Source organism: Vanessa atalanta, chromosome 20, assembly GCF_905147765.1.
Source record: "Vanessa atalanta chromosome 20, ilVanAtal1.2, whole genome shotgun sequence".
NCBI classification, from domain to species: Eukaryota; Metazoa; Arthropoda; class Insecta; order Lepidoptera; family Nymphalidae; genus Vanessa; species Vanessa atalanta.
The window spans coordinates 3,298,958-3,322,293 of NC_061890.1; the positions used below are offsets into that span (position 1 = coordinate 3,298,958).

At 30.3% G+C, this 23,336-nt stretch overlaps 1 protein-coding gene across 3 annotated transcripts in view; it reads left to right on the forward strand.

Moving 5' to 3' along the window:
- Nucleotides 1-1,803: 1,803 nt before the first annotated feature.
- LOC125072147 (rho GTPase-activating protein 27-like) overlaps nt 1,804-23,336 on the forward strand; it is a 45,929-nt gene continuing 24,396 nt past the window's right edge. The window contains exon 1 of one of the 3 annotated variants that reach the window (XM_047682674.1): nt 1,804-3,473. In XM_047682674.1, coding sequence (XP_047538630.1) covers nt 2,316-3,473 — 1,158 coding nt within the window. In that variant the 5' untranslated portion in view covers nt 1,804-2,315. The remainder of the gene's footprint in view (nt 3,474-23,336) is intronic. The other 2 variants (XM_047682675.1, XM_047682673.1) reach the window with 2 other exon arrangements.

Sequence of the window (23,336 nt, forward strand, 5' to 3'; positions counted from 1 at the left end):
AATATCGTATTAAAAATATTATTCTACGTAAAACGGAACGTTATAATATCTTTGCTCGTTAATTAATTGTTAGTTTCCTTTCTAGTTCTTACGGAATAATTACTAAAATATATAATTATCTTGTTACCATATATACCCGTATGGATTGAGCAATGAACGAATGAACGAACGAACGAAAAAAAAGTATAAATTAAACTCCATTGAGTGCAATTAGTAATTATAGCTGTTGATTGGCTGAATTGACTCGCAGCTGCTAGTATTGTGGGCGAGTGACCGGACCTTGGTGACACATACGCGTATGTAGACCAATTCAAAGCAAAATTGTCAAAATTTAAACAAGTTCCTCTTAAATATCATTTCAATAATATGTTTTTAAGTATATATTTTATAATTGTCTAAAATATATCATTGGTTTTAAAAGAGAGAATCGTATTGGTTTTAAGTAGTTTAACGTCAACCGAAATTTTAAAAGAATAACTACGTACATAGTATATAAGTGATGTGTTAATATTATGTAATTGTTAAACATTAAAATAAACTTTAATGTACGTTAAAATAATTTATTAATATTATTTATAGTAAATTTTTTGATTTGTTAATTATGTTAGAATCATAATTATTGTGAAACATGATATTTTAACTAGTATAACATTAAAGTTGACGTTTTTTGTGACAATCTATGAATTCGTTGAGATAATAGTTCTCTCATAGAAAATGCTTTCAATAAAGCTTGAGTTCCAAGCCAAACTAGATATTAATAGATAAAATAATCTACAATATATAATTTCATAGACAGAGGAAATGCTGGCTTCGATGGAAACATGATATTTTCACATGTGCCAAACAGTAGCCATTGACGTGAATTCGCAACTATAATGACTTAAGAAAATAACTAGCTATTCGATTTTGTGCTTTATATCAATTGGTATAAGGTGCATATTCATCTATTGCGTTGTGTCTCGCTTTCTTATGAATGGATTCGCCTTACATTAGCTTCTGAGGTTCCTTGTTCGCTCATTAGCGGGCTACCAAGCAAGGGCCGCATGCCGTTTTAATTATAATATGGTGGAAAGTAGGTTGTACAAACTTTAATATAAAGGAATTTCTCATTATGATTGAAGTGATGATTTTCAACTGTTTCTACAGGATTTTTACCACCTTTCGAATGTTTGGTGTAACAAGAAATATAAGGTGATATAAACAAAACGAAAAAAATCATGTCTGTTGTATGGGAGTACAAGAACCCCCCCCCCCCCCTCTGAATATTTATTTTAGTATTTTTTATAGCGGCAACAGAAATATATTATCTGTGAAAATTTCAAGTGTCTAACTATAACTGTTCATAAGATACAGCCTAGTTACAGACAGATAGATGAACTGACGGACAGCGGAGTCTTAGTAATACTATTATTATTATAAAAAACTGTTATTGGTTATAGTTATTTGTGAAAATCTTCGGTTAGTTTTAATTTTTCGAATTTCAACTATGGTCTAGTTATGTAAAGCAAAAAAAAACCATATCGGTTGGTATTGTGTAAACAAAACAAACTGTTGTATTGTAATAGTGTTTTATTGTGTAATTTACAATTGATTGTAAAACGACGTATTACGTTACATTTAATATTGCAAATATTTTCTGTGCAAACATACGTTCGTTATTTACACGTTAGTGAAGCGAAGGTAGCCTTATGTCAACACAGATAAGAAAATATATATGAAAGCAGCGGGCCTCGGTTGGGGACGTATGAATTCATACTCTTAGATATGCGTACGTCCCGGCGCCTGTTTCATTTATCTAATGCACATTGCATTTGCTTTTAGTTTTTAGTGCGGTTACGCCACGCTCCGCTCCGCAACAGAAATAACGTGGAATATCGGTCACAGACTCTGCTCAGAATGAACGATTCGTATTAATTGTTGGACGGTACAGCACTATCGCGGCGGACGGGGCGCGCGCGGACGTACCGCTACATTTTTATATCATCTCGAGGAAAAACGCGCGAACTAAATGTCACTTTGACATTTCGAAAAAAAAAATACTGTGTTTTTTTTTCTTTATACGCGCAACGATTAAGTTTGCGAATGTTTATCGGAGGTCAGAATGGGTATCACGGGATGTTTTCGTAACGTTTACATTAGGAAGAAATATCACGATAAGTAATCAGGCGAGTGCAAATGTCGCCGATATCGCGGACTGGTCTCGTAAGTTCAATTGTAACGCAGTAACGGTGCGGAGACGTGTTAAGGGACGAGCATTCGCGGAATCCCACGGTTGATTCATACACCGGTTATCGTGTTTTGCAGCGAACGGCAAAATGTGTGAGGTCACAAGTTGGATACCGCACGCCGTAGTGGAAACACTGCGCGACCGCTCCGCTCAGCCGGTAATCGCGTGGCTGACGACAATACGCGCTTCTATAGAAGAATACGACCCTCTCGTCGTTGTCAGACCTCCGTCCGTCATATCGGAGGACTCCGAGTCGGACTGTGCCTTCGACGAGATACTCTCCCAACTAGGCAAGGAAATATTCAAGCTAGATGAATACCAAAGAAATCTCGCGCCGTCAGAAAAAGTAGTTTCTCAAAGTATCCTCAATATCTTCGACGAGTGCTTGCAAGGAATAAACCAAACTAACTACGTCGAAACCGAAATTAAAGTTATTAGTGACCAAACAAAACAAGTGCCAAACGAAAACAGTGTGTCTGTAGACTGCAGTGCTTGTGATTCGACTCTATCGGATGTCTCGTTTATGACAAGCACGCCAGCAACAAGTGCGAAGGTGACGGATGAAAAACGAAAATCTGCACCACCGGTACCGCCGCGAAAAGTAAGGATGAGGACTCCTTCGCCCTCGTACGATAACGTCGAGATAAAAGACAACACGGAATCGATAAACCAATCGGATAGCGATTCCGAGAGCACGTGCTGGAGCTACAAGGAGTGCAATGTTGATAATACCGACCCCGAAGTGTTAAAGGACCCCTACGCGGCCGTGTGGTCCCACTCCAGCGGCTACCATAACTCGGACGAGATATTGCGTCGCGTATTGTCGCAGGCGCAGCAAAGGGCGACAATATCGAGTTTGTCTTTCGATACGGCGAGCGATTTTTCGCCTCAGCCGTTCTCTGTTTACGCGTTACAAGAAGTGGGAGACAGGTGCGAGTCAGTCGGCGCTATGACACCGGACAAGCCGTGCGACGATGGCTACGAGCCGGTACGCGACGCTCTCACCGACGAGAATATTTACGAAGAAATTGAATACGGGTACAGTTATACGGACGAAGGGTGCTCCTGTGGCGGCAGTGTTGAGGTCGAGAGTTGTTCGATCAGTGCTAGTTCCGAGGGTGTAGGGAGGGAGAGTCCTCTGTACGCGAATTTGAGGGATCACGACGCGTATGCCGTCCCACCAGATGTGATATATTGGAAGAATCTGCTATTGGATCCGTTTTACAATGACGACGAAGAGGATGAGGTACGTTTAATATTTTATTTAAAATAAACATTAAGATAACATATACTTCAAATGTCAATCAACTCCAGACGCTTGATGTTTACTAAACAAAGCTAAAAAACGTATGGTCAATTAAGAATAAGATTTTATTTCTTATTAAATTTTATGTTATTCAAATAGAATAATAACTAAAATTCAATCATTTCAATGAATGTTAAAATGTTTTACTACAAAAGTAACGATTGTATTATTTTTATTAATTCTATTGATACATTTGTTGTTTATTATTATTTACATATTATTTTGACTGTATATTAATAATAATTTTCGGTTTATCACGACTGCCTAGAGATAGAAATTTACGTTGTTTATTCTTTGAAGTCATTTTGAAACCAGTATAATGTAATTTAATCAAATTGACTCAAAGTACTTTTGAACTATTTTATAAAATAATAAATTAACTTGAGACTGTTTAGTCTTTCGCGATGATTCCTACCGAGAAGTATTGACAGTTTGATTAATACAAGTTTGCACATAATTTACCCTACTTAAGCAGTCTAAAGTTTTATCAGTACATTCCAAACTTAATTATTTTTAATATATTTTAAAGGTATATTTAAAATACTCATTTTGTGGTAATTATACCTTTTCTTATTTTAGTGTTATTGTTATTAAATGTGAGACATATCTAATTATGTTTTTTTTTTGTTTTATTATTATCTGTAAAATGTATTAGTAAAATATGATTGCATTGCGTAATTGATCTGTGTCATACGGCCATATGCAAAAGTACGAGTAGGTAGATACAGAGTAAATATAATGAGTATACAAAAAAAAAACTATAGAAATTCTATATTCAAATTTATTTTAAATTCAATATAATTATATTCTGTCGTAATAACGATGACTCTATCGGTTCGGGTAAGTCTACTGTTTTATACGATAAATATGTATTATAAAAGCCTAGTTTAAATGTAGCTAGTCTAAAGTAGTTAACTTTTATAACCACAGATAAAAATAATTAAAATTACAAAGTAGGACAGCTAATAAAAAGGTAGTATAAAACCTTGATGCGCGTGCGCAATTCGACGTATAATCAATCCATCGTTAAAGGAAATCACCACGACGCGTAATGGCCGCCAATTAATTCACCTTTACATTGTCGCCAAAAACATATTTGGAACGCGTTTATAATAATCGTTATAAGCTTGTTCTCATGTATACAAATGTTTAATTACAAAATTTTATCGTTAACAAAGACACACTAAACTATTACATCAAGTAACAGGTTGTCTTCCTTTACTACGATTATATCAAAACCAAAATGAACTGTATTCATAGTATATAGATCTTCTTTCGCCCGCAGCTTTACCGGGGGCGTCGGTATCAGTTATAGAAAAGAAGCGTAGGTATATCCTTGCAGTTAGGCTTGCGTCAAATTCGGTACTAGTTTAGCCGTAAAACGTAACAGACAGAGAGATAGTTACTTTCGCATTTATAATATTAGTATAGACTCACTCATAAAGGTGCGCCCCGCCATCATTAATCCATCAAAATTACATTATCGACGTGCATAAGTATGAGTGACTCTCCTACACTACAATGTTTAAGTGTGCGTCAGTAAATAAAGTAAATACAGCAAAAAAATACAAGATTATATTTGTTAACTTTGCAAATATATATTTTATTAAAACGTCGATAATTTAACGTAAAGTACGCCTTAGTGTGTGGATCTGTATATCACGGAAAGTCTGCGTCAAAATCTGGATCGGCTTTTATTTAAAAATATTTTCTACTGATTAAGTAAATATTGTAAAACTGTATGAATAAACTGTTAAATATACTTTGAGGCATCAATTGTTTCTAAGGTTTTTATTTTAATTTGCCCATTAAAAATATGTTTCTAAGATAAATTATATTAATTATAAAGGTTTTTTTTTTCTCAAATAAAGTACATAATAATTATTAGGTTACTACCTACTATATCGGTTAAATAAAAAAAAAACCTTATAAATAACGAAATTAGTTTTTTATATCTTGACCACCATTTATATAAAAACTCCTTTCCTAATTTTATTTATTTATGTATAATCGTGTAATATGCCGAGATAGCCCATTGCACAGGGAACGTGGATCGTAAAAAGAAGGTCGCGGGGTCAAATACGGGCAATCACCTCTTGATTTTCAAGTGTTATATTTGAGTTTATAATGAATCTCTGTGAAGTTCAACGTGAGGTAATCTGTGGGCCTGTTCTACTAATTTATAACGTCTTTCGATCCAACTTTGTCCGAATCGCAACTCTATCGTTGTGTTAGTTGAATAGGATAATAGCTTAACGACATCGATTTGGTTTGATTACGTTGTGACAGTTTGGTAGTAAAATTACATATTTTTTATAGAGTGCGCGTTTTGATAGATGTTAATTTATTTCTGAAATCCTTTATTCTGTTCTTATATGAAAGTATTTTGACAAATTCGAGGATTGTAGAGGAACTTATTGGTCAATTTCTGGTTAAATGGTAAACTACCATTGACAAAACAAATATTTGAAATAAGAAGTTCCGGCTTTTTAGTATTATACTGCTGTGCTTTGGCCTCTTAAAGCCTTGTCAGGTTAAAGGATTAGGAGCTCTTAAGGGGGTTAGTGGATAAGATATATTAATTAATAAATATTTACATATAAAATTCAAGATACTTATTACTGTATTAGTACATTAAGCTTTCGCTATAGATGTGAATTTATGTAATCATTTTAAGTACCAATTGTTTTTTATTTCATAATAAACAAATTAAATATATTGTTATACATGATTGTTCGTAATGTTTATTATGATGAGTGCGTATTAGTGAATTGCAATTAAAGTATTTTGTAGATACACCATTAACTTATTGAATTTAAAAAGGATAAAAATTAAGACCTTTTTGTTGATTATTCGAGGTAATATTAAAAACGTATATACATGCTTATCGTAAAGTTAATATTAAAATCATTTTTATTCAAGTCAGCTCTTATAAGAACTTGTTGTAGTAATGTTACAGCTTAAAATTTAATGTAAAGACGTACCCAGTCCGGAATGTAGATTCTACAAAGAATATTGCCATGATATAAACATAAACATTGCACTAAGTTAACGAAAAACATGACATTTTTCATTACAAATAAAAGAGATTCAAAATAAGCGACCTACTCATTTAAAAAAACTATTTCCTATGTCAATATTTTTAAATTTTTGTATAAAATTCGAAGTGTCAAGATACGCTTTGGGATCTCTTCGCTGTGGTATGTGTTTCATGTTCCATCCGTTAATGTTTATAGTTTATTGATTGCTCTTGAAGAATAACACAAATGAGTCATTAATTTAAAACGTAATGACGTTATTAACAGTGATTTCATTATGAGTAATTTTGTTTATATAGTAATATCGCGACGTAGACAAAAACTAAATTATCTTCCTAATAAGTATTACAGACTACACTTTAATAAACTTATATTATTTGTTATAATATGTTCATAACTAAATGTTTATTTAAAAAGTATTTTCATATTTTCGTTATTCAGGAGAGATAAACGGGCTTAACCTTGAATATATTTCATACACAATTTGTGGGAAGAATATTATTACAAGTTTAAGTTGATTTTTTTTTATGTTATATAGGCAAACGATGTACCTTAACTTAACAGATTTAGCTATTAATCCTAATATGTCGTATGATATGTGTAGAACTAATAGACGAAGACCGTTACCGGTCTTTCTTGGCAGACTCTACGTTCTGTACCGGTGGTATCTTCAAATTAAAATTAACCTCGTAAAATAAAGATTACATACGAGTATAATCAAGACAATCGCAACGAAATTATACTTTATTGTAATCGGCTCTTGCATAATGAATAATTTTGAATTATCATTTTATGTGATGAAATTAAATGTAAAACTACCGGTGATACGAGGCAAGGAATTGAATAGTTGATCTCTTCCAACAATTACTTGCATAACAGTATACATAGATCTCAAAGAGTAGCTCTGATTAACTCGAAGAGATGGGAGAATATGTTTTTTTTTTTTTTTATTTGTCTTTTATTTGTGCTGAGGGCACAGATTGCGAGTATTTGTTTTGTTTTATAAAATAGATTGACATGTGTCACAGTTACCGTTAGTATACGTTTTGAAGTATTTTTTTACAAGCTTCGATTTATGATTATTTATTTAGCTTGATTTATTTATTTATTTTACGTGTTTAATGTGCGTGTGTGTTAAAATGTTGCAACTGAAATTAAGTTCATCAACGCTATTAAGATTAATTTGTAGCGACGGTACAATCAATTAAAACATATATTATTTTACCTCCTTCCTTCTTTTTATTTATTTTTAGTTCGATGAAGAATTATTTTTTTTATTAAGGAACTTAAGCAAATCAAAAAGTTATGCAAATGTTATAATGTCAATATAAAGTTAAAATATAAATTAATCAAAAACTAACGAATAACAAGAAATTTTATTATAAATAGAAATTTAATTTTAAGGTAATAATTTTTTATTGATGATATTTGATATGAACCTATTCAAAGCCCAAGGAAGGACATACCTACTTACTTAGCTACTTTTATACCTAACACCTGACAACCCATCCCTAAAACGCGAGCGAAGCTGCGGGCGATAGCGAATCGTTTATTTATAGATTTCAGAACGTTTGTGGGGTTTTTCTTGTACTGTATAAACAAATAACAACGTTGAACTAACGGAAAATAGAATGACCCGGAAAATAAGTTAATTATAAACCAAGTTCAGACTAATTTATTTGATATAGTGTTTGGTTGTTTAATATACCTAAGCTGGATTTAAAAATCACAGTTATATATAGAAAAGAAGAATAATCTTTATTTATATACTAATATTATAGAAGTAACTCTTGATTGTCTGTTTGTCTGTCACGACAAAACCACTGAACCGAATTTGATGATATTTTATATGAATCAAGCTGGAACTCAAAGGAAGGAAGCTTTAACGACCAGCTAATACGTGGCCATCAACAAGTAGGTATATATATATATATATATATATATATATATCATTATACTTGTATAATCGTTGTACTAATAAATTTGTTAATTACCTTAACATTTTCTAACTTCAGTAGATTATTTGTCGTATATCCTTCTTTAAAAATATAATTTAGGTGATTACGCTAGTTCATAAAATGTACAACTGTTCGTCTTTACCTACCTGCCTCACATTTCTGATAAGGAATTACCGTGAAAATATTTTGTTTTTACGAGATACTATTGTTTGGTAATTAAGTTAATCCTCAAACAAAGAAACTTAACGATAACGTTTTTAAAACTATAATAATAAACGTATTATGTTTATTTTTACTAGAACTCTTGTTATTAATTTTTAATCTGTAAAAAAAAACTATAAAAAACTGCTCAGTATTATTTTTAAATGCAGATTATAGTGCACATTTGTTTTTGAATAAAGAATATCCGTGTGTTCTAACAGTTGTATTTTGATTTAGTATAAAAATTAATGCTCGTTTTGTTCGTCACGTCCGTTTACATCTATTCGTTAGATTTGGAACTTTCGCGAAGGTTTCTGGCCCAGTACCATTTGTGTACAATAGATTTAAGACATATCGTATTATTTTTTTTCAAAATTATTTCCATAGACCTTGCACTACATGGCATAGCTAGTATAATGCGACTATATTAAATACATACAGACAACGTAATTCTATTTACTACTACTATAAACATTTTTCGTATAAAATTTTATATTAATTAAAATTTAGGCAACATTTTTTTAAGGTATATGCGTATAATTTAATTTATATTATGTAATGTTGAAATAATAGCAGATTTAAATTTTGTGTAAACTTCTTTTTGTTAGAAAAAAAATGTCAAGAATGTCTTATTAAAAATAAACACACAATTTCTTACATCAGAATGAATCATTCGTTTCAATATAATAGAAAATGAACATTAAACTCAAGAAAAATTAAAACAGTTTAAAATATCTCGCGCAATCGATTTTCAACAGATAAAAAATCTCAATCGTGTAATTTTTTATCTGTTACTTAACTTGCAAAGTGACGTGTAATTATAAAACAAGATAATTATAAAAAAAATATATCTAAACACGTAAAAGCAGTTCGTAACGTATTAAGTAACTTTATTGGCTATCACGCAATTAAGTTCAATTCTAGTTTTCAGAAATATTTTAGAAACTCGATTGAATAGTTAATGACTTGAATTAGTGTTCGTAATTGTGTCTTTGACAATATCGTTCTGAATATCAAATTTACGCTTGACACGTAATAGTCATTTTTTTTATAAAATTTAGTCGTACTTAAACCTTCTCTGAAATCCCATGAATTTTTTGCTATAAGTTTTATGTATATTGATAGTTTTTTTTTCAGTTAGCTATCACAAAAAAACGCCTTGTACTCTGATTTGTATCGTTTATAGATATATTTTTATTTGTTTTAATTATTATAAATCAAGTATAAGCAAAAATGTAGAGTGTATGTAGATAAAATATAATGTTTCAAAGTTTTACGACATAAAAATTATTTGATATAATATTTTTAATAAACAATTATAGCATTTGATCTGAACCCAATAAATCAATTTATTTATCGACGTAATAATTTAAGATAAGAGAAAAAAAAATACAATTACGTCTTTTTATAATAATTTATCTTTGAAACAGAGAGATAACGGTTATGGGTTATAATGAATTATTGTTGACGGGAAATTATAAAAGACCTTAGATATGTTTATGATGTTATTTGAATTTAAATAGTTTGTACCTTAATTGTGACTTTAACTTAATACAATACATGAATACAGATAACTAATAATTTTTACAACTTTACAAATGTTTTATAATTTCCTGGAATTCGTTTTAATTTTACCAATAATGTTCTGTTATATTTTGGGAATGGATAAATAACTTCTTTGAATTAATTTATTAAGACCTATATAAGTTTAATTTATCAAAATCAATCGAAATAAATTACATTTAACTAGAGAACCCTGAAACTCTCGATGTTATGGTAATAGCTGTTTTATATTCATGAAAAAATCAGTTCACAATGCATTGATGATACCAACCAGTTATTTGTAATGCTGATGAGTTAGAAATGTGGTTGAGTGGACGGGTTGCAAAAAAAAAAACGAGTAACTTCTTGACTGGGTTCCGTAGAAAATAAACAACATTTTTATGCTAATTGAATGCAATTAGTTTATTTACATACATATATCCTGTTTAGACGGTCTGTTTTTTATTGGATTTATATGTGTAAGGTTTTTTTTTTTATTTGTTGTGTTTAAATAGCAAAGAATGTTATTTAAAATGCTCAGTTATTAAAAATTCGTTTGACCTAGCTAGAGAAACCTGACCAGCTCCTTTAGGAATGTCAGATGAACAGACGTTAAGAACTACCAAATTTTATTTCATGCAGAAAGAGTACACATTTTACTTCCTTGAGTTAAAGCATTTAATAAGGACAAGTAAATAATTATGAGTAGTATTTGTGTAAAATGTATATTAAACTAACTATATGTTTTTTATATATATACTTAAAATCATATCACCCGTTTTAATTGTGCTTGTAAAATAATGTGACAGAAAAGTTTTGATTGAAGTACAAGTCTAAAGGTGTAGCGTCTCTTAGTATGTACTAAGAGACGCTAGGAAATGATTTTGCTAACTTACATAAGTTAGCAAAATCATTTCCTCTCCTAATGAAATATCGTTTCGATGATCTTCAGATTGCTGTGTCGTTAAAATTTTTAGCTGTGTATTGAAATAAAAAAAATTAAGGTTCCATTTTCACATTCCAACTTCAAACGGATATAATTCGGTCATTATGCAATTTTGTGATTGCAGAATAAAAATAAAAGGGAAACATAAAATTCTCGACTTTTCTCCGCTATAATATTTATTAGGTTTTCATGGGTACGCCACTCCAAGGTTCCAGGTTCGAGTCGATGTAGAAAAAGTTCATTAGTTTCTATGTCGTCTTGGGTCTGGGTGTTTGTGGTACCGTCGTTACTTCTGATTTCCATAACACAAGTGCTTTAGCTACTTACATTGGGATCAGAGTAATGTATGTGATATTGTCCAATATTTATTTATTTATTAACCTTACACTTGAATCTGTTATTTATGAAAACCGTATTATAATCCTTTGCGTAGTTTAAAATATCTTAGCGTACGTACGGTGATAGAGACTTTGTGTTATATTATGTACAGATACTAAAAAAAATATTTAATATAGTTTAACTGAAGTGAGTTCGTTCCGCTCACAATATTTCTGACTTATCATAATGTTAAATGGTTTAATGTTTATGACACCAGCGACCAGATGCAAATCAGGCAGGGTCGGATTATGCACAGACGAAATAGGAACTGAAATAAAATAAACAGGGTAATTGGAAATCACTGGACCGTAATTTCACAAGATTATATTGAATGTATTCCGCCGATTAAATACTAGTTTTTATTTCTTCTTTGTAAAATTTCATATTTTTTTTTATAGAATTATCAAATATAAATATGACTACTATAACGCATTGTTGGAGTTTATCAATCGACTCGATCGACCAATTTAAATCGACTCGTGTAAACGGCTATTTTTTTTAGTTGATCGCTTGTATAAATTTTTGATTAAAAATGTATTATAATATGGTAGATGTATTAGGATTTTAATTTAATTGTATTCTTATTAAAACATAAGGTTTAGGTGTGGCCAGGGAATGAGAGCGTGTAAAAATTTAAATAAATTTATTTATATATTTTTTATAAGTGACTGAGAGTTTGTTGTCTCTACGGGGCTCGATCCGCCCCTGTAAAAACGATAAGGTTAGTATGTCTATTAAAACGCAATTACGTATGTATCGGTTTCATTTGATTTGGTTACTATTGTATTAATCAACAGTAAAAAATATTATTTACACTAAGAAAGGAAGAAATTACTAAAGAATGATGCTTGGAATTAATCCAATCATCAAACTAATTTATACTTTACCCAGCAGAAACAGATAAATCAAAATAGTTTAATAAACAAAAAGGAATAAGAATCTCTTCCTTTGCCGAAGGCGATGACTTTTTTTATTTATTTGCTTAAATAAATATTGCAGTGGACTAGTTGGGAAGTTAGTAAGAGCGGCACATCTCCGCCCATTCTGAACCTTGCAAAACGATAACCTTGAAATATTAAGCCCCTTGTTATGTAACTAGCTCACTCACCCACCAAACGGAGAGTTTGACTTTTACTTTATAGCGGAATTTTTCGGCGATAGTGTTACAGTAAAACGTATAACATACAAACATTCACATGACACATTAGTTTATTGAATTCATGGAAGTAACTTAAGCCAGTTAAACATTAAACTAATACAGTTCAGATAGTAAGGGAAATATGTACAAACGTACATATAATGAAATAAGTAATTAATAAAGTATTTATTTATGTTGTTACAATCATTATTACGCTTTTTTTTTATTTTAGGACTTATATTGTTATGCAAACAATAATGCTGTCTTTGTTTTTAATTCTTTATTTAAACCTTTACAACTTTTTTTTTTAGATTTATATTTTGAAGGATAAAAAATAAAACAGTTTATTAAATCAATATTCTTAGAGTTTGGATACTTAACATGTTTGAAAGTTGAAGACAACTTTTATCAGTTGCTCAACTCTTGATGCGAAACGTCATGGCGTGCTTTACTATTGAAAAGCACTTTGTTTATATTCGGCATCTATTTTATTATTATACTCTTGTTAGTTCACAGAATTCAAATACCTTTGCAACGTTATGCTAACTAACAAGATATTTCCTCGTCTTTATCATTGTAAAGATAATTAAGATCATTTCGTAATTTAAAAAAAAAATATTTTAAAGTTATAGTTCACACTTATTGGTATTTTTTTAATAAATTCGTTCTTAATAGAACTAATGTTCTATATATATTGTACATCAATCAGCGTTATGTATGCACTTTTGGATTTTCCAATGTTTTTTCTTTTCCTTTTTTTTTAATATATAATTAAAATGCTGCACGTGTCTTCCAAGCGTGTTTATGTTGCATTGCGCCCACGTGTATACCATAAAGATTATCTCTACGTTGATAAGTATACTTGCGATACACACTTTAATCAGTTATACAAATATTAAGGGGAAGTGTATTTTTATACGGTTCCATGATACGGGCAAATCATTTGTAATTGTTGTTGTTGTAAGTATCTTAATAACATACGATTAATCATACAAGGTGTGACTTAAGGACGAGGAGGACTAAGGAGGATTTATTAAAAAAGAGATAATATGTCATTCGATAATCTTTCCCTAGCTACCAGTAAAACATGAATGTTGAAGGATATAAACTTATGAAAAAAACATGTTATTTTCAGAAACCTTCTAATTCTCAAATTTATGATTTATGAAGAAATATATTGTAATTTTTAATAAAATTTTACACATATTATTTGTACCAAAATAAGGAATAGAATTTAAGTGTAAGAATTCCGACTTCTTTACCTATTAGCGTAGCTACTGTGATTGTTTATCTGTGAAAATTATGACGGACAACCTATTTTTTTACATAAACTCTTTTTGTAAACAATAAAAAAATAAATTGCTAAAGTACAGTTTGTAACAAGACAAAAGTATTTAAAATATGAGGAAAAATCCACAAATCGTTATCAACTTTTTAACAGATGTCGAAATGCAAATACTTAATGTCAACACTTAATTATAAATATAAGATTTAGTTCGACGATAATTTATAAGTGCACATTTGCACAGCACATGCCGTCTCCATGATCACTGATTAGTGTCTGGAGGGTTTTTTTATTAACGTATTTTCGACTTCCTTTCTGCAAATAATATAATGTAACTTGCTTAAGCGAGTAATAATAATTTTAGAATACTGTTTATTATCTGTGATGTTAAAAAGGAGAGCTTTTTTCTGGCAAAAATAGCCATTTATTATAGTTACTCTATATTAAAAATTAAAAACACTTCGATCAACCTTTGCATATAAATTTGAATTTAAATAAATTATTATGAACAATGTCGACAGTCACGTAGTCAGAACAGACAGACAGACGCCCAGGTAAGCTGCAATTCCTAACCTCCATTTAGTGTCTATATAAGGTAAGCTATTGTACCTTGAATACCCCACACGCCTGCCTAGATTACATAATTAGCACCTGCTTAGTAATCTAACACCTTAACTTTGTTAATTAATTCGTTTCATTGTTATAATTTCTTCACCTCTATTAAAAAAAAAACGTAAAATATTGTCTTTTTTGCAAATGGTAACATTTTTCCGAAGATATTTAAATATACGATCACTCTTAATTATACTTTAATTTGATTTATTCGCTAACCGAATGAATGAAAACCTATGCGAGTAGTTTTAATTTAGAAAAACTTCAAAAATAATTTTCCTTTGATAATCTAACCTAATTATGTTTTCTGAAATGGCGCGTAAACTTTCGGCGGCCATTTTAGAATTCAATCTCTTTTAGTGTGTTAGAAAGTGTCGATAATAAACTGCGGTTAACTGGCATCCAATAAAATTGACCTAAATTTACCTTTAACTGATCTTTTTTATATTTCGGTTTATAGACCATCAGATTACTGCAACTTTTATAGATTCAATAGCGATTACGTAGATTTTACAGTTATCATGTGGGATCCATACCTATAATTTTTGTTTGTTCATCATTAAAGGGGGTTAAGTTTAAAAAAAGAATAAGCCCATTGAACTATAAACGTTTAAAGATACGTCTTCAAAGTAAATTAAATTTTAAGTCGGAAAAATTGGTTCAAACTGGGGTATTGCTAAATTTTCATTTGCCATTCGTGTAAATTATTCGTTTAGTAAGGAAACTGCCATAATTTGCAAATCTGCTTCATTTGTATCAACCCGAATCGCATTGGAGCAGCGTAAAACTGAACTGAACTGAACAGCGTCTCTTTAAATACAGAGGAGACCTCAGTCCAGTAGCAAGACATTTACAGGCTTTTAAATACTTTTAAACTTTGTCAAATAAATTTATATGTACTAATTTACGATCTAATAAATACAAACTTCTGAATGTTTCGTCCGAATATATATATTCCTCGAACTTAACTAAATATTTAAAAAAAAATTCGAATGTCGAATACACTCAAGATTTTTTTCCTATACTGTGTATTTAAAATTCATAAGTAAAAATAAATTCGTTCTCAACGCTTCGTTATTTGAAATTTCATAATTTGTAATTTTAACAAAAGATTGAGCGTGTGAATTTTATAACAATGGCGATCGTATTATGATTATACATCATCCACAATCTCTCTGTTATACAAGACTTTTCATTTCATTGTTTACAACTGGACATCTTGTAGAATAATGCTATAATTGTCAATTATGTTATTTATTCAAATTTTATGTTTTTGCCTATGTCAAAACATTTAATGAAACAAGGGATTATTGATTAATACTGCTGTCATTATTGTCAAATAATTTAAAAATAAAACGCACCGTTTTTACGAATAATTTATGAAAACAATAAACTAGTGTCTTAAAGCTTATTAACATAATAATTATTAACATTAAAGCAATCATGATATATAAATGAAACTTAAATTAATAGTTACTGTACAAATTATGACCGCGTGGAATGGTGGCAAGAATGCTAACAGCATTTCCCCGTTGAATAAGAATTCCGATCTTCTGAAAATGACCCAGCCCTCCTGTCATCAATGGAGGTAGGGCGAGGTTATACTTTTAATTAAGGTTTTTGCTCTACTCCAAGGTCCAAGTGTTTCAACTGGAACAGAGATTATTTTAAATATCGACCAATGATGAGGTGTCAATTAAAAGTCGAAGCTGCTTATTTGTCTTTATTCCTCCTGGTATTGGCAAAGGCTGTATGAGATTATCTTGTTTAATGATTGTCAATAACTGTCGCCGGCTCCGAAAGAAATATCAGTATTTATTGTCTGCGTATCAATGGCCGTGTTTGTAAATAAATAAAAAAACGAGGCGTGTCTTAGGACAGCCGGTTGGAACAACATTGATAACGAAGTTTACTTCACTATATATTATGTGTTGAGTAACATACACAATTAAATATATTAACAATTTTTAGCTCAATTTTAAGCCTCGTAAAAGAACTTCGTTCCAATAAAGATGAAAAATGTGTAAATCTTATTAAAACAAGTAAAAAAAAACGAAAATTATCATAACTCTAATCTAAACATCTATTTTTAGTAGATATTCTAAGTAATGTTTATTAGAAATTCAAACAATGAATATTTAATTAGGTCATTTTGTGAAGTACTATCACACATGGCCCTGTAAACCGTTTAAAATACATTTGAATAATATTTTTTACATATATAATATTGTGTATTTGCTCTTATGTGTATCTATTGTATTATTAAGGGGGTCTGGAGCGTCGGTTGTTAATGCGAGCGTAGCTTTTTATACATTAATGAAATATAAACGAAAACCTTCCTCGAAAAACGCGGCGTCTACTTTTATATACTTTATGTATTGCTTTTTCAATGTAAGACTTTTGGCTGTCTGGAAGAAGTATTTTACTTATTTTTTATTAACTTTTGTTACTTTAATAGGTTACACTTGAAACCTCAAGTCTGTAAGAGATCGTTAACGGTGATTATGGCCTCTGTGTGTAATTTTTTTTCCATATCATTTGTATTTTTTAATCGAGTACTGTAAAGGTTTTATCTATATATCAATTAATCTGTCCTCGAATATTTATAAAAATTTTATTCTTGGCAACACTAACGACAACGTTATTGTAATGAAAATATATAACTTTTATGAAGTTTCTCTACTAAATTATAAGCGCATTAGATATTTAAAAAATGCCTGCACATTGTTAACAGTATGTATAAGCTTAGTATTTGGATATTCATCTAAGATACCTACGTATTCAGGCAACGTACTCGTTTGTGAACGTGATATTAGTCATATCACATAAAATCCTTAATATCTCTTGTTTTTTTTTAATTATTTCTCAACACTATACAAAATTTTATTGACACAAGTACTAACATTTTGAGCAAACAACAATTCAATCGATTGGTGCTTTTTAATTAATTGCAACGGACTTTCACGCATATAAAACAGATAAACTAAAAATAATTATTCTAAAAATTAATCCATACGAATAATATAGAATAATTAAAATTAGTTATATGAATAGATTTGACAATGGCTTGGCAGTTGAATGGGCACGAATTTTAAAGATAACGATTCTGATTCCGATTTTGATAAAATGGTACGATTAGTAAGAAATATAATTTTAATCGCTTTGATTCTTATAAGTCTTATATATATTATATGAATTGACTTTTGATTTAAACTCTTTAATTACTTATCTCTTTCATATCATTAACTTCCGTTGTTTTCTAATATAATACCATAAAGAAAATATTACCATATGGTGGATGTTTAATCTGTGCACGTAAATATTATCTGTGGCACGCGTCATGTCTTTTAAAAATAGAACTTCCTGTAACTATAATAATTTAAGACACGCTATCTTTACGGTTGTTACTCGATAAAGAGTATTTTAAATTTATAATTTTTTTTTGTTTCGAAATTCGTCAATTGCATTTTGTGTGAATGTGAAGGCTTAATATAATGAGAAAGATACTAGTAAAATCAAAACAATATTAAAATTGTTATAATATAAATTTTCTACGATTACTTGAGTTTAGATTCTAAGTGTCGCCGTAAATACAAACAGATAAAAAATAAGCGATATTGAGCGTCTGTTCGGCGACCAGCGTTATGACCTCAATGGTGACATCATTTATAAAACCAAGATTAATATATAATTATTGCAAGCAACACAATCCCGTGACTCATTTATTGCAGCGATAAAAAAATGTAACTTTATACTTTGTTCGTCTATTTGTTCCCTCATAAGGACTTAACTAAAAATCTTTATAAATTACTAGAGATTGACCTTTTTTTATTTCGCCTGACTATCTCGTTGTTGTTGTTTACGCTACAAATCCCGAGATTTAATTCCAAATCGAATCAAGAAAAACTGATAGTTATAGACGATCGGAATTTGAAAGTTTATAATGTTGTCTTAGATTTTCGCGATTATTACACATTGAAATAAAACTAGTTTTTAACGGATTTAATCGCGTATATTAATTATTTTAACATCCCGACGTTTCGAGCACTTTGCAGTGTTCGTGGTCACGGGCAGACAAATCCGTTAAAAACTAGTTTTATTTCAATTTGAAAGTTTATCAGTTCATGTGGGAAACACGGATTATGGAATGGGGGAATACAGAATACCTTTGTTTGCCCTCACACTTGCACCATAATAACATCTGCCCAGTTGGTTAGTGGCTTTCTTAGGCGGCCGGGCAATTTACCTACCTGATGGAAAGTGGCACAACTGCCTAGAAATTGGCGCCATACGAAGGTATTTTTAATAAATTCTAACTAATATTATAATGGCCACGCTGTTTTGATAAAATCCCACATAACTCGAATAAGTTCTACGTCGTTTTTATTCCAGTTTAAAGATCAATGTTAAATTTTGACATTCGGATTGTCTTATCGAACAATTAGTCATTTTAATTAAACATCAAATAAGTGGGCGGAAAACCTCCTACTCTGTTATTTCAAATTTCATATTTTAAAAATATTTTTATATAATCTGTGGCATCGAACATCGCCAAACTTTGATGATTTCAAAGCGTGTTTCTAATTGTTTTGACGCTTCGTTTATTTGTTTAGTATCCAACACCGAAGTGCATCGGTGTTTTGCACGAATAAATATACATATAATATCTTATTGTTTATAATTTTCCGTGTAACATCTTAATTAATCGAAGCTTGATAGTTATTAGTGAAAGTTATTTCGATACGGTAAGATTGTAATTTTCTACGTGACATTGTTAAAAACTTCGTTATGAAAAACCAACGAACAAAAAAAAAAACAATACATTAATTCGACTTCAAATTTGGAATCGAGTTCAAATTACAAAATAAAACAAATGACGTTAACTAGTACGCGTTTTTTACGTGCACGAACAAATTTTAAAACTTTTTCCGTTGGTAACTAACTCAAACAGGCACAGAGAGGATAAAATTTATTATTACGAATGTAAATAATTAAAATTGTTCCTAAGTTTAATCGGAATGGCATACCTATTTTTTATTTATATCTCGAAATAAATTGTCAAAGCTGAGAAAATAATAGTGGCCAAAAGTTGGCTACTTTTTACGCACACTAGTAAAGTAATATGACGTTTAACGAGTGTCAAGCGCAGCTGTCATGCACACAGAGGTAATAAAGTGGAGTTGTTTGTTTGAGCTCTTGTCTTGTGCGACACTATAATATACGGAATATATATAAATAATTTAACCATAACTTGTAGAGATCAACTTTACTTCATGGGTATAGTTGTAATTGATATATCACATAGGTTATTAATTTGACCTATACAGAAATGAGACAAGACATTTTAAATTTAACAAGCCGAATTTTAAAAGAGCAAATTTATAAAGTAATTTAAAATTAACAAATTTTCTGTAGAAATAAGGTGCGTGTACTTATTACGTACGTACGTTAGCGCGTTTAAATTAAAATTTCTTCGTAGTAAAAGTTTGATAGTTAACTGTATATTAGTTTACTAATGGTTTTCTTCCGTACATATACTAACAATCTTTGATGAGCGAACATATAGGTGTGTATGTGTTTCGCTATCTTTCACAACTAACTTTTTTGCGTAATTTTTCGACACATTTTCCATTCAACTGTAAAATTTTGTCCTCAAAGAAGTATTTTTCAAAAAGTTTGAATTACCATGTGTACGTGCTTATTTAGAGGAGACTTTTTTTTAACTTAGCAAACAGAATTTTTGGTGTAAAATGTATTAAACGAAAGTAAAAAATAATAACAAATAATATGAATGGTGTATTATATTTTAGGTACTTATAAGTTTTGAATAAATAAAGTTAAAAAAAAATCCACGCCTTGATTTGATCTTAATTCAAAATGGCGAATGTTGAAACGCATTTTACCTTCGCAACGGTACATTAACTTCGTTGTATGGTAATTAGTTTTCCAACTAGATATTGTGTGTTTAATATGTACGGAAAGAATTGTAACACACTCAATAAATTCTACATATTATCATAATATTGCAAAGTATGTCTGTCTACTGTTGTTTTGTTAATATATAAATATATAATCATTATAACTTTCGATTGTTTTCAATATAATTTTTGAAGGTATTTCTTTAGGCGTGTTGTGAAAAATTATGAGAGCCATTTTCATGTTGCGAGCGCTCAGATGTTTCTCGCTGCCTCTAATTAATGATTACGCCGAACGAGTAGAATATCTCACCTCTTTGTTGAAGAGTGTTAGTCTTTTAGATTTAATGATATCCTCTTGATCGAATCACGAAAGTCCACCCAACTCAACTACTCAAACTATTCAGCAAGCATAGTCAACTTCGGAGGATTATATTAGTTAAATTTGTGTGCGAACACAGGTGCACACGGTAATCCCTCTTATTTATGGAACGCAAAGCCGAAACGACCGATGAGAGTTCAAGGGCAGGATCGCCTACTTGACGTCTTTTATGAGATTTTTTTAAATTCCATTATTTTAAATCTGACATATTAATCCAAGGACCTCGAGACCTCTATAGACCAACGAGATTACATTAGAAATTAATATATTAAATTAATTATTAAAGTGTATATAGCAGTTACACTATTTTTATACCAACCAATTCATCCATATTATTTTTTTAAATTATGTTTTTGCCAAGCGGCAGTTGTACATTTTATGCCAACTAATTTTATTATAAAAACCTCAAGTCAACAATTCCGATGCGTTGATATTCGTGACGTCAAGATATTTGTTGATCACATTATAGTTTCAATTTGATGAATTTTAATGAGCTTAACGAGCTTGCCGAGGTGAAGTTTCATTATATTGAAAAACACTGTATTTTATAATACTTTTTTATTTACATAAGAATACGATATTTGATGATAAGATGATAATATAGTATGATATTTGAAGGAAGAAGACAGCATTGTTTACTGATCGGTAAATCCGTGATTATTTAATTTTTTTTTTGAGTAACATTCGATTGTGATTTTCTTATTTGACGTTAAATTATTTATGAATTATTATTTACGTATTACGGAACGCGTGGCTTCGAACCCATCTGTGACGTCATTTGACCTAGTCAAGATCGTCGAACCGTAAATAACCTAATAGTTATTGTTGGATGAGCTTTATAACATTCTAATGCATGAATGAATTTTAAGTGATAAACGAGATATGGAGTGAATACTGATTCTGTAAGAAATCACATCGTATCTCACTCGTGAAATAATCACAACCGCCTTACTGTGATACGTCATTTTGATACGCGTATCCCATAAATTTTATATTTATTAAAATATGTATAAATATCACATTTGGACATTTTAAGCTCCTGTTATGTGGTGAGTTTCGAGTTTCTTGTCACATAATAACCTAACTGGTAATATAAGATTCAAAGAAGAAAATCTGTTTAAAAAAATGTTCTTTGAATAAGTGATTAATTTAAACTTAATTGACTTAGAGATATTTTATATAGGTGTTACGTTTCCGAGAATATAGAATATCTATCTATACAAATAAATGCTTAGATACTTTTTTTGTAACGCCTAATTTGAATAATGACTGAACCAATACACATTAAACTTATACCAGAAGATACAGCCTGTTTCGAAGAGTGTTTTATTACGTAATAATATAAGTACCTAGCTGTGAATAACAATTTCTTTAAATTTACTAAAACTTGCTCCAATTGACGTGACAAGTCTGATTATAATGTTATATTAAATCTAAAATTAATTAGTTTGATTTATCGCTAATATATTATATTATTTTATTCTTAGGGTTTTCTGTCAAGAAAATCTCAAAAGTTGGAAGTTTACACTCTCGTCAATAGATTAATAATCTTAATATATCTTGCGAATGTTCGATAATAATTATAATCATACCACAACATATAACTTTATAAGCGTTAGTAATAATATGTTGTCAACATACTTGTTACAATTCAATCTTAACCTATATGTAAATAACGTATATTGTCGTAGTATATTTACATAATTGCTATATATAAAGGCTCCAGGAAGTATCAACGTTGTATAGACAAACAGTCTCACAGACTTTATCACACGTTTCAATTATACGTGTGTCTTAAACAATTATCATTTTACCCATTTTCATTCTTGAATTTATCTCTCATTGCCATCATTTCCTGCACTTTCGCTGTCTCTGTTGCACCATGTTAATGATGCGTTCGTGGGAGAGAGATATCATCACTGAATGAATGGTTCGTTCATTTACATTGACTCTGAGGTCAATCAGGAATCAAGTATCGGAGAGATAAATTAAGGACAAGTGATGAAAATTTAACATAAATTAATACAATATGGGTCTTATTTATAATGACATATAGGTTTTAATCCCTTGACTAGATATTCTCTACAAAAAAATGCATTCGATCGAGTGAATTATATTGAATTTTTAATGAGGTACGTAAGAGCTTTTGAATTTCAATGTTCTTGTTGAATGCTGAAGTTTTTTATACACTTATATAGATAGACAATATTTTATTAAACAACACACATTTATACTAAAAATTATAATTGCGGAAGTAACTATATATTTTACTTATTCACGCTTAAGCCGCTGAACCGATTTCGATGAAATTTTTGCATGGAGATAGTTTGAGTTAGAGGGTAAAATGGGGCTTGAAGGTATATATGCCATAGGTAGTTTTATATATTTCACGCGGACAAAGCATATTC